At 32.9% G+C, this 14,138-nt stretch overlaps 1 protein-coding gene across 6 annotated transcripts in view; it reads left to right on the forward strand.

Annotated features, from left to right (window-relative positions):
- Nucleotides 1-14,138, forward strand: part of LOC105327203 (uncharacterized) — a 210,932-nt gene that overhangs the window by 22,436 nt on the left and 174,358 nt on the right. For 3 of the 6 annotated variants that reach the window (XM_066078484.1, XM_066078479.1, XM_066078483.1), the window contains exons 6-7: nt 3,933-4,075; nt 8,970-9,023. In XM_066078484.1, the coding sequence (XP_065934556.1) occupies nt 3,933-4,075; nt 8,970-9,023 (197 nt within the window). Of the gene's footprint in view, nt 1-3,932; nt 4,076-8,969; nt 9,024-11,735; nt 11,772-13,699; nt 13,754-14,138 lie in introns of all 6 variants that reach the window. The other 3 variants (XM_066078480.1, XM_066078482.1, XM_066078481.1) reach the window with 3 other exon arrangements.

Raw genomic sequence — 14,138 nt, forward strand, 5'->3', positions numbered from 1 at the left:
TACTACTTACAAAAATTAGTGCATAGTTTAAGAAACAAAGTACGATATTATATTTATTTGAGTTCCAACTATTTGATAGTTTTCAAAGACTGCAGGTTCAAAACATGAAGGGGTTAAAATTATACGGACACGACTTGTGTAAGCTGCGTACTAAACAACTCGTACGTTCCTTCATTTCTTATGGCTAGATTCTGAATATTTATTAATGACATCGTTAGTATCTTAAATTCAGTCTAATTAAAAAGAATCAATTCATTATGATCAATTAATGTTTTGTATGTTTTATATATGTTCATATCAAACCGAATCGAAAAGTCCCAATTTATCAGAATATATTATCACCGTGTTGTTTGATTCTATAACGTCATTTCCGCCTATGACTACGCACTTTTAAAAGAAGCAGACGGATCTTCAACATGTGTTATGGAACATTAAAAAATCACAATGTTGCAGCAGTTGTAGCGAAGAAAGAGGTAAAATATTTATGTTGAAATCACCTTGAGTGTATATGAGATAAATGTAGTTACTTTAATGGAACAAATGAACAGTTTTTGTCCAACATTTCAAAATGGCGATTTTGAATTTTTAAGTTAAATTTATGGCAGTAAAATTCTTTTATAGGCCTATTGTATAAAGTTACAAAGTTATATACTATAGCTACAAAGATGGATGGATACATGTGTACAAAAAGAAAAGAAAGTAAACACAATAAGTAAAATCATTCTCTCTTTTTTTTTCTTTAGAACTAATGACTCTGCATGATCATGAGGAACTTCCGAAGATGCACTTGATGCTGAATATTGATTGTTTGAAGGTAAGCAAAATAAATGATTTCACATTTGTATTAGATTTAAGCTTTGTTAAAAATCTGAGTTTGCATCAAAAGAGGGTTGAGTCATTAAATCGCCTAAATAATGAGTGCTATTTTAATATGATGTTATTATTCTAACAAAAGATAATAAAAATTCCATTACATTGAATTTGAGTAATAATTGTAATTTATCCTTAGTATCAAAGGCTTAATTCAAATTGAAATTTTTTTATGCTTCTGTAGCAAAGTATGAAATTGTATCCATAGGGACTTGCCAGTTCAACAAGTGAATGCTCCTTAGCTAAAGGGCAGAATACCTGGCTCAAAAAGCCCTGCGAGACAACTGGAGGTGAAATATGCAGAATGGATTAAAGAAAATGACATTCAAAAATGCAGTAAGTTAATAGATGAATCATTTCAAATTGTATATCAATGCAAAATTTTTCTGTAAATTGTACAAGTCAAAGTTAAGTTATAAATTATTTAAAATACATTTTTTTCAGGGTTTTTTAAGTTTTGACCTGTTCATTTAAAATATTAAAATTGTGCACCTTATTTTTTTTCATAACTTTCATTTTATAGTTACCGGGTATTAAAATTCTATTGGGTTTAAAGAATCTATGGAATTATAAAAGACTGTTTCTTCTGTTGTATCACTGGATAACAGTAGTGTATGTAAATGTAAATCTAACGCTTTTTATACCTCCTTCAATATGCATTTATAAAAGAGTTCCATCTGTCTTTTTCATTTTTTTATCTCTCTGTATAAATACAATTTTTAAATGGCCTGCATTCATTTTAAGAAACACCTTAGACCTAACATTTTTTAAATTAATGATGTTTTAATTTAGATATATTATTTTCATTAATTTGTTTGCAGATTTTTCAGCGCAGAACTGAGAAGTCTTGTGCTACAAAAGGGGGCCTTCACCAAGCTGTGGCGGTGAAATTGACCAAAGGACCAAAAGCGGGAAAGCTAACTGTGCAGCACAGCAATGAAAGTTCATAAAGGCTTGTGTATATCCTGACAATAACACATTATAAATTACTGCTTATACTATAGATAGATTAACTGTAATAACTGTAGTAACTGAAATAATCTGAAAGTTTTGTAACGTTTATACAATTATCATGAGTATTGCGAATATAGATATATTTGCAAATTACTTGTAATTAAGTGTACATGTATCTAGAGTAATTAAACCTGAATATATTACTTTAGTTGTTATGAATAGTTGTTGTATTCTACAAAGGCTGCCAACCATATTCACGGTAAATCACTTTATGTCAGTAGTTTTGCTGTCCTATCGGCCAGGGTACATGAAATATCTGAAGCAAGCTGCATCTCTACTGCCAATCAAAGCTTCCATATTTGGATACACAATGGTGCTGTGCAGTACTAATTTAAATATTTGAAACATGCTGCAACTCTACTGCCAACCAAAGCTTCCATATTTGGGTATACAGTACTGCAGTGCAGTACTAATTTAAATATTTGAAACATGCTGCAACTCTACTGCCAACCAAAGCCTCCATATTTGGGTGTACAGTACTGCTGTGCAGTAGATATTTGAAACCCACTGCAACAGGTCTACTGCTTAGCAGCGCTATTTAGTACTGCAGGCCAGTAGACTGTAGAGATATTCAAGAATTCTACTGCAGGGCAGCATATACTGCCTGGCAGTATATACTGCCTGGCAGTCTTATTTGCAGTACAATTGCAGTCTTAATTAACATATTTGAAACATACTGCAAGTCTGCTGCTTCATTGTATTTTTCCATTTAAAAGCTCTGCAGTACATTTGCAGCACTACTGTAGCTCTACTGATAGTCTACTGGGATTTTATACTGATAATGTGCTGCATATGTACTGCATTTATGCTGCAATTCTGTAAGGGTTATGCATATCAACTGCATACTTAATGCACACTTGTTCTGTCAAAAGAATAAAAGGCTTTCATTGGTGGTGTGGTGGTATCACAGGTATGGTAGCAAACATTTGGGTTACCCGGGGTATGTAAATTTTGTCTACAGTGATCAAGATCCTATTGGAGAGGGAGTTCAAGATATAGCTGCAATAACTCCTTTCACACCTAACCCCCACTGATTTTCAGTTCCCTTTGGATAAGGGGTTCTGGATATTATTAAGCACTGTTCTAATATTGAGCTCTGCAGTAATCAAGTTTCATTGGATTTATCTTTGATTTTCAAAATCCTTTTGGCTGAGGTTACCTGGTACTTAGTACTATTTTTGTTAATTTGGAGGGGGGGGGGGGGGGGGACATTTTGTTTATTTAGTGAAACTTGTTTAATTTTGTTGGTCACAATGTTTACATCTGAATGAAGAAACTATACATGTGACTAAGGTGATAAGCCATAACAATGGGCATTATCACATTTAAAACAGATGACATCAAAATTAGAGCCCCTTAAAAAACTGTTATTAAACTACGCAGTATTACCCATGCTACCACCATAATATACCTTGTAGCTGCAGAACTGTAGCTCTCCAGAAAATAAAATATTGACAGACTGGTATGTCAATATTTTTTTCCAAAGAGCTACAGCTGTGCAGCTATATACCCTGGTACTGTAAATTTGACAAGAGTCAATTGCAGCCACTATCAGGTACAGTGTAGTGTCTTCCCATAGAGACAATACAGAAATATATTTGACTTAGGAAAGTTTTTCCCAATATTCTATCATGATACATGTATATATGGAGAGCTTGTTTAATAGACATAATTCTATTGAGTTCTTTTTAGATGCATTCTTTTTATTATAGTCCAAGGCTTTTAGAACTGAAGATGGTTTTATACTTTCTGTCTGTCTATATCATGGTTTTTTTCCATTTGCTTTTTAATACTCTTAACCTACTTATATATACATATGTGCTTTTTGAATATTTTAATGCAACTTCCTGATTAAGTCACTTGAGTGATTAGATCAAGTTTCACTTGTGATCCTTCATAAAAAAATTACAAATGTTTATGTGGTACACAAACTAAAATTTTAGACAAAGTTAAAATGGCTTGGGAAATAAATAGTACATGTACTTAACATATTTTCAATAATTTAAGAATGCTTGATTCTCCATTGCTTGGATTTCCTTATTTTTCAGACCGGAAGACGGTGGTTCTGGGACTGGGGTTGGAGTGGTTGTAGCAATGGTGATCATTCTGTTTATTGTGGCAGTGGTTATGGTGGTTTTCTTTGTCAGAAACCAATTTGGATTCAAAGATAATGTCCAGCAGAGAATTACAAGTATTTACATGTTTAATTAAAATGCTATTACATGAAGTACAAATGATGTTTCAGGAGGAGTTTTGAAACTGTTACTATTCAGCTTTTAAACATTATCACCCAGGCATCGCTGTTGTAAATTTGTTGAATTTTTAAAAATATTTTCATGCCTTAGAGATTAAAATTAGCTTGAAAAAGAAAAGTTTAAAAAAATTTAAAAGTTAACAAATTGGCGCAAAATATTGGGTTAGTGTATGGCTACACTTTTCCTTAAATTCTTTGATTTTTAGCATAATGCACGAACATAATTCATGACGATAATGTCCAAGAGCTCTAAAATCTATAAGTGCCAAAATAAATGAATATAATGAATGAATAATGCGTGTGTCTCTTCATTGAGCTATACATGTAAGTTGTTGACCTTCCACAAATATGTAATTTAACTTCATCACATTTTAAATTAATTTTTTGTTAAGAAAATATATTATTTAAAACAATGATGTTCATTCACAACTTTATCATGCTGTTCTCTGTGGTATCAGACAAAAAACTTTGTTGAGCAATAAGTTAAACATGTTATAAAAACTAGACAATACTGGCCATATACTGGTAAATCCCAATCTATGATACATGATCTCTATAGATTTAGAGTTATCAAACATTGTTGAAGAATTTATCCCATTTATCAACACTTATAGCTTTAGCAATAACCTGACACACTGTAGGGGCCTGCTCTATCTACCCTGATATGCGGATTACTGTGGAATCATTAGTATTCGTGGTGGCCCAATTTCCGTGGCTTTCGTAGGTAGCCCCCCCCCCCCACGAATTTACATCCTCTATGAAAACAAGTTTTGAAAGAGTTATTAAAACTAAAAACTAACACATCCACGAAATTACATCCCCACGAATAAGCAAAAAACCAACAATCCACGAAAATTGGCCCCCACGATTTTTAATGATTCCACAGTAATCTTCAATGCAAGTACCGTAGGTCATTTGACCTACTCTTGGTAATTTGGTCTCTATATATCATAGCAATTTTTAGTTGTATACTGACACATCATGTACCCAAGTGTTGCATACTTAATTACATGTACATTGAAAAATCCAACTTCTTAGGTGCAGAATTTCATTTCACTTGCAGTTTTTCAAGTTAAGATGTACATGTATGAATTAGGGGTGGGACGATCCACCGATGCACCGGTGCATCACGGTATTTATTTTGATGATATTTGGATTGATACATTTACCATTATCACAACGATACCTAAGCGAACTTTTTTTTATTTTCCAAAAGTATCCGAGCTTCATGTATCGGCTATTTTTAGTCTGCACGCCTAATATGAAAGTACAAAGATGGCGGAAAACCTCGTAAAGTTGTCAAAACTGTTAGGAAGCTAAATCTGGAGTGTGGACAACTTTTGGATTACTTGTTTATGAAAAAGAAGTGTATATGAGACTAAAGTAATTTGTAAATTGTGCAACGCTCATTTTAAATATATCAAAATAACTTTTGACATGCAGTAATACATCGACAGATTGAATAAATTTTTAACCCTTATTCATGTTTTCATTTAGTTGCAATGTATTGTGATATGTATCGTATCGCATCTCATGTATCGTGATATGTACCGAATCGGCTAAGTACAGAATCGTCCCAGCCCTAGTATGAATGAAGATGGATCAATGCTAAGAATAAAATGATGTCAATCTGAATATCTAGAGCCTTGCAAATTATGGCTTGGAGAACTATTAAAATCCACCAATTTCCAAGCCTTGTGATTCTATTGAAAATGCTCTAGAAATAATTTAGAACTTTTCAATGATTCAGTATTTTATAACCAAAATGTTGGATTTTAGAAAATATTTTGCATTTAAATTGAATCTTGTTTCAAGTTTCATAGAATGATGGTTCTATATGACATATAGATACCTTGTAAATAATTTTTAAATCTTAGAAAAGGTTTCGAACATTGTGATGAAAATTCAGGTAGGAATATTTGTTTTACATCATCTCAAGAATAATTCACTATACAGTTACATTCTTTTTAACAATTTGAACCAGGTTTTCCAAAGGAAAAATCTGGTTATTGAAATAGTGTAAATGGCGGGCGGATGGCTGCCAAAGGAGTACCTTTATATGGATAACTCCTCCTACAGTTCTTTTGCAGATCAATTGTATCAGAGGTGTGCATATTGCTAGGATTTTAATTTTTGATAACTAGACTTAGACCAGTGCGAGCAAGGGTTGACATTGCTTATGATATCAGAAATTTATGAAATAGATACATTGACACACCGTATTGTTGACATTTACATAACAAAGTTATATGCCTACAATTATCTGCTTAGTTAGAATAATCTAACATTACAGTGTCTTGGGACAGGCCTTTACCACAGTAAAAATGCTTCCCATATACCCATAATGTAGCAAAAAATTGCAGAATCGCTCCGAAACGACTTTTGGAAAAAGTTGCATTGAAAATAACAGTAAAATTATTCATAACAAACCATTTTGAGGCTGTGAATACCTTTCATCTATAAATTTTATCCATATAAATAAGAATTAAACACTTTTTCACCAACGTTTTTTAATCGCTTCAAATTAACACACTATATTGACATTTAGAATTCTCTGGGTTTTTCATAATAAATGTACTAAGTTAGAGTTATCACCCATATTTTCTTTAATGAAAACTTACACGTATTTGTAGTTTATCCATGCAAATGTGGTATTGTGGAAACATAAACTAAGAGCCTCCTGTGAATGTAATGCGCATGCGCAAGATTGTGAAATCAAAAAAATTCAGATGATTTCCGCATTAAAGCCTAAAAATTTGAGTCTATTATTTTAATATAGTAGTATAGATTTATGAATAAAATACTAACTGGTGGAGATCGTGGCAGTGTTGATTTGCTGAACGTCCCTACCATGGGGGTACGCGGTTTCACCTGAGACACCTGTCTTAAACGGTGTTGCAATTTGGACCGCGGGGTGCATGGAAAATGTGGGATCCATGTTGCCTGTAATTTAGTTGATGCCTCATCTTGCTGAGCTCTGTTCTGTAATCTTTTATTATTTGTTTTCATGTTTCAAAACATAACTTCTGGGTATTTTTTTCATAACACCAAAAGTAATGGATTTATTAAGGTGTAATATTTGATAAAATTATATTTGATACTCTTTCAGTATTCACAGAACAGGTTAGAACCCTCAGACTATCATATAATTATGATATTTCATTATTTAAATGTATTTATGACATATACAAGATTATATATGATATGAGTTAAATTTGGCCTCCATTATTTGCCATTTTTTAAGTGTTTCGGTTGCAATAAAATGTTAACGTATTTTTAAGAAGAGTATATAGATATAAATTATATTTTTCAACTATTTATTTGATTTATTTGCACTCACTGGCAGTATATGACGTCAGAAGTGACGCTATTTTTAGAATTCAATCAAAATCAGTCAAAAACTGACATTTTTCTTATCTTTTTAAGAGTGCATGCTTGAACAAGATAGAAAAATTTGTCACTTATTAGTCTTGGTTAGATACATCTCTGATTAAAATATTTTGTTTGTTCAAGCATGCGCTCTATGTTTTCTGAAAGAAAAACTGCTTGAAAACAAGCTGTTTTATGCTAAAAATGCAAAAATGGCGGGAAAAGGTTGTCATTACGATGTCATATTTGTAAATTGTGAGCACTTGAACCAAAATGAATATTATGTAAACTCATCACATATATATCTCTACTAAAATAACAAAGAATTACAGAAAAATGATGATGTTCATTTTAGGGGACCATTTTAGGCCCTTATCATATATAGTCCTTTGATATAATTATAGGTTTATATATATGTAATTAGATAGAATTCAAAACCATGAAGTGTTTGTGTTTTCATATTTATGCTCAACACAAATTCACTGATATGACAACTGTTGATTTGATAAAATTGTTTCAATCTCTACACTGGCGAAATTAGATGAACAGAATGTTAATAAAGTTGTTTTCAACAAAAGAATTAAGGAGGCCGACTTTAGTTTGCATTGCGCATGTTTTTGCGCATTCTAATATAATACAGTTGTTTTATACTTCTTATGAATTTTTTTCGATATCATTTATAAAATTGAACACAATAAACAAAATACAGATAAAAATATTTAGATTTTTAAAGGAAATTTTTATTTTTAACACGATTTTTACGTTGTGCGGTAGGGGAGCATTGCCATCGCGCTTTTATGACGTTATGATAAAATGAAGCTTTGTAGGAGTACGTTATAAGAAATAACATAAAAGAAAAAGTAAAAATTGTACGCTGTTGAAATTTTATATACAGAATGATGCTATCCTCGAGGATATTTTCCTCATTTTTGGAATGAATCCATTATACCAATCATCATTCGTGATGATCCAAATATATAGCAAAATTTGGTGCATTTTAATATTTTGAGATGGCCCCCACTAAAAACCAGACGGTAGAATTTTGTGTTTTTTACATATAAGGTAGGAAATGATATTACTTATCATATATAACAATTTGAGAAAAAAAGCTATTGTAGTATTTTTTAAAACTGCTTTGATGTGAGGAAAATGACAGTTTCCTATACATTCCTATAGTAAATGTACCTCTATTTTGAGATGGTCCCTTAAAAGAACCAGACGGTCGATTTTCATGAACCTTCGCATATAAACTAGAGTTGGTTTAAATTACATATGGTTAAAAAATAAAGAGTTTTGCTATTGTAGTTTTTCCGCAAAAAAACCCAAATCAGCCTCCTTAAGCTTTTAGAACAGCCTTTTCTTTTTGTAACACATACCAGTATTTACCAAGTAGGTTGTTTGATTTATATATTATTAGCTTTCTTTAAAATAAAATGTTCGTGTTTTATTTTATATCTTACAGCTGATGCTGAAAATGGTGAAGCACAGAGTACACAAGTCCCACTGCTTGTAGAAAGTAAGTAGTAATATGTCATTGAATTGGTCATTAATTGCTGGACTATTTCCTTTAAGAGAATCAACCAATGTAGTTACATTTCATATAATGAGACAAATAAGTTTTGCAGACAGCATACAAGTGTTGTCCATTTTGGCCATGTGTAGGCTATGGTACTCAGGTGACCAATAAGGCCTAAGAGCCTCTTGTTTTTCTTAACGAAATATTTCGAGGGAGTGTTTTTTGTTAATACCAATCTCATCAGCTAACACCAAAAAAAGGCACAAGATGTGGCCTTTTGTCAAAATATCTTTACATACTTCAAACAGGACTATCCTTAGAGCAAGTATTTTTCGTTTGCTGCTGCATGTGCCATGGAAGAAGTAGTCCGTATGATAAATGATAATCATCTAAATACATTAAATATCCTTCTCAGTTGTACAATTGTTTTTTAAACAATGAAGAAAAATGTAAAAACTTGCAACATATTAATTTGGAAACAATGTTTTTTCCAATTTTTAGATCACCTAAGTAAACTCAGGTGACCTATTGCTATCCGTTTTCGTCCGTCGTCGTGCGTTAACAATTTTACATTTTTAACTTCTTCTTAAAATCTACATGGCTGATTGTTACCATTTTTGGTGTGAGGCATCTCTATGGTAAGAGGAATCTAAATTGTGAAATGCATGGCTCTACCACCCCCAGAGCGCCACAAATGGGCTAAATATGGGGAAAAAAAAGCATTCAAAAATCTTCTTCCCTATTCCCACACATGTGAGGAAAAAACTGGTTGCATAGTTCTGATGTCCATGAAGCCCTCTACCAAAATTGTGAAATTTGTGGCCCCTGAGTCAGGGGTTCTGGCTCTAGGGTGGGGTTAATATGGTCATATAGTTAAAATGTATTAAATCTAAGAGGATCTTCTTCTCTACTTCTGTATATATTTGTGAAAAACTAAATGCATGATTATGATGTCCATGAGGCCCTCTACCAAAACTGTGAAATTCATGACCCCTGCGTCAGGGGTTCAGGCTCTTGGGTGTGGCCAATTTGGACATGTAGTAAAAATGTAATAAATGTTAGAAAGTCCTCTTCTCTACTACCATATATAATTGTTAAAAACTAAATGCATGATTATGAAGTCCATGAGGCCCTCAATCAAAATTGTGAAATTTATGACCCCTTTGTTATGGGTTCAGGCTCTAGGTTGGAGTCAATATGGCCATATAGTAAAAATGTATTAAATCTTAGATGATCTTCTTCTATACTCCCGTATATATTTGTTGAAAACTAAATGCCTGGTTTTGATGTCCATGAAGCCCTCTACTAAAATTGTGAAAGTCATGACCCCTGCGTCAGGGGTTCAGGCTCTAGGGTGGGGCCAATATGGCCATATAGTAAAATGTATTAAATCTTAGAAAATTTTCTTCTCTACTCCCATATACAATGTATATTTGTTAAAAACTAAATGCATGATTATGATGTCCATCTACATGTACCTTTATTGTGAAATTCATGGCCCCTGAGTCAGGGGTTCAAGCTCTAGGGTGGGGCCAGTATGGCCCTATAGTAAAAATGTATTAAGTCTTAAAAACTCCTCTTCTCTTCTACCATATATATTTGTTAAAAACTGAATGCCTGGTTATAATGTACATGAGGCCCTCTACCAAAATTGTGAAATTCATCCTTTGTTATGGGTTCAGGCGTTAGGGTGGGGCCAATATGGCCATATAGTAAACATGTTTTAAATCTTAAAAAATCTTATTCTCTTCTCCAACATATGTGGGCAAAAAACTGAATACATGGTTATGATTCTACTAACTCCTCTACCTTTTTTGTGAAATTCATGGCCCCTGAGTCAGGGGTTAAGGACATGGGGGGGGGGGGGCAATGTGGCAATAAAGTGTTAATGCATATAACATTTTAAAATTTTCTTCTCTATTCTCACACATCTGTATCAAAAACTGACTTATAATAATGTTTACCAGGAAGTCCTTTACTGAAATTTTAATTTTCATGTCCCCTGGAGTCCTGACCCCCTACAACAGGAAGTGCACAAATAACTTGGAAAAGGTTAAGATTCCCACCCGTAAACCATATACATTCTTGTTCCTTGTGTCAAGGGGCATCAAATTGTATTTAAGTCATGGGCCCCAGGGATGGTCCGGTCCCCCCTCAAACAGGAAGTTCCCGAATATCTTTAAAACAGTCGAGATCCCCACCCCAAAACCATATATATTCTTGTTCCTTTTGTTAAGGGGAATCACATGGTATGTAGGTCATGGGCACCAGGGGTGGTCCTGACCCCCCTCAAACGGGAAGTGCCCAAATATCTTGAAAACAGTTAAGATCCTCACCCCTTAATCATATATATTCTTGTTCCCTGGGTCATGTTGGTTCACCTGATGTTTAGTAAAGGACCCCTGGGGAACATCATGAAACTTTAGAAATAAAAATAATCAAGTTCTAAATCTTTTTGTCCGTAATGTTTGACTCATGTGGGTCATCCTACTCCTAATGATGGCCTTGTTCGTTTGGAAGACTTTATAATTGCCCTGATTATATAATAATTATAATATATTATATTCTTCTTGTTTATAATCTTTCTACTCCAGAATGAAACCTAATTAATTAAATGCACATATGAGACTCCTCAACAAGTTTGTGTATTGGTTATATGCTACTTAGGTGACTGTTAAGGCCAATTGGCCTCTTGTTTTGTTTAAATTGCAGATGTCACACATGTCCACGAAAATGAAACCAATTCAGGTATTTTTTTATACTCTCATCTGGCATGTACTGTTAGAATGATTGTCAATCAAAAGCATGCATGATTAAGAAAATCTGCTGACAATACTGAACGAGTTTTTCATATACTTTTACTGATAAGATTGCTGTGAACCAAGTTTTATGCATGTACTAGAGAAATTTACTAAGACCTTAATTTTCATTGGGATTGATTCTTGGTGAAATGTTACCTTTCAGTCTCTCTCAAATTGTTTAAGATTATCTACAGGGATTTGGCTACCTTATACATTAAACACTACAAACCAGTTTACTACCTTGTTAATTGCTGAATAAAGTCTTTTCAAGTAGAAAAAGTTGTATTGTTGCGATTTGATACAAAACCTCAGCTGCAGAATCATAGGTTTAAGAACTTGAATAAAATTAGGAATTTACAGTAGATGATTATAGATTTCAGAAGTTAAGTTAGAATAGACTGAGTTAGAAACACAAGACATCCACTAAACTCTAATTTAATAAAACACTTGAATACCTATGTAGTTTAGATAAATGCAAAATGATGTTGTGTTTAATTTGTTGCCCATTGTATGTCTTTGCTAGAAGTGATACTAGTAATCTCACACAATATCCTTAAGACCTTAATTTGTAGCTCACTCATGTTTATAAGTTACAGTAGTTTTTCTGATAACTAATATTTAGCACCTGTCTGACCATTAGTTAAATTTTGAACATTTTCGCTACTTTTCCAGAATTACTCCTTGTACTGAGCCAAATTCAGCAAAACTTGGCATAGATGATCCTTTAGTGAAAGGATTATTAAAGTTTATTTAAGTTAGGTGGCTCACTAAAACTTGAAATAGTTTATCAAATCAGCAGAATATTTTTTCAATGAAAGATAGCATGATGTACAAGACATCCATAAGTCAAATAGGCCAAAAAAAATAAATTAATTTTTGATAAACAAATTATGCTTTCGAAAATGATTCAAACTCCTGATATGTGTTACACAAGACCGATACTTTAACCATTGAACTATGATTATATTCAACAAAAGTGATTGATAAACACTATTCAACAGAATATGTAAACCACAATCTTTGGACATAGTATCATAAAAAGTATAAACCTTGATGAAGAGAGGTACCTTTAAATTAATATAACCATCCTTAAATCTAGTTGATTCAAGGATTTTTAAACCAATTGTCAGGTAGGGACTCCAATTGGTGTTCAAGTTCATATTATGAAGACATTTTGATTACAAAGGGCTAATTATTTTTAGGGGGTTTCAATTTTATAGAATTGAGCAACTTCACTACATGTATAAGCATGCTCGGATCCAGAATTTTTTTTCAGAAAGGGGGGGGGGGTGGATGCAAAGGGATTTTTTGTTTTCCAGGGGTTGGGGGATTCCAAGGCCTTTTTTCAGGAATTTTACAATGTGAATTAAATAAATTTGAATTTTTCAGGAGGGGGTGTGTCAGGACACCCCACCCCCACCCCCTTAGTTCCACGCATGATAAGCAAGATTTATCACACTAGGAATTTTTGTTATTTAATGTTTTTTATGATTCAAAATAGTGGTAATACTTTAAGTTATAAAAATAATGAACCATTATACACATACTTTTTGTTTTCAAATCAGCAAACAATACTTGTATGATGTCTTTGTTAATGGTCCACTGCGCATCATTTCATTGAATTACATCATGTATAATATATGTATTTAATTAAATTACGATACAATTATGTATACCATGGTTATGTAATAAATCTTTTGTAATCCTTATATACTTAACACAAAAGCCAATTTTAGTGCTAAACCAGAAAATACTACCTTATTTTGTAAAACAAAAAAGGTAACTTGACAAATACTATTTGATCTTGTGTTAATTGAACTAATCAAAGTACGTTTTAAAGATCGAATATTAATGTAGCCACATTTTTAAACTTAGAAAAGGTAACAAATACCAGCAATACTGGTGGTATTAAAGAAGACGGACAAAAAGGTAAATAGGATTAGAGTGTGCTTATTATCTAACAGAATAGCTTTCTAATCTTTTTAGAGAAAATATTTAATTAAGACAGCTTGATGCCTATTTTATTTGGAACTGAGTCAACACTTAAAACAAAGTAAAAAAAATCGAAAGTCCAGCTGTTTCTTGTTCTAAATGATATATTTAATCATCAAAATTGAAAGGGGCTATTTTTAAGGGAGGAGGGGGGGGTCAGCCAGTTTATAGAATTAAGAAACTTAACTCTATGTCAGCATGCGCAGATCCAGAAAATTTTCCAGGGGGGGGGGGGGGGGGGGGGGTCTGAAGGATAATATTGTTTTCCAGGAGGATCCAAGGCCTGTTGCCAGGAATTGTACAATGTGAATTTAATATATTT

The sequence above is a fragment of the Magallana gigas genome, chromosome 3 (assembly GCF_963853765.1).
Source record: "Magallana gigas chromosome 3, xbMagGiga1.1, whole genome shotgun sequence".
In the NCBI taxonomy this organism is placed as follows: domain Eukaryota; kingdom Metazoa; phylum Mollusca; class Bivalvia; order Ostreida; family Ostreidae; genus Magallana; species Magallana gigas.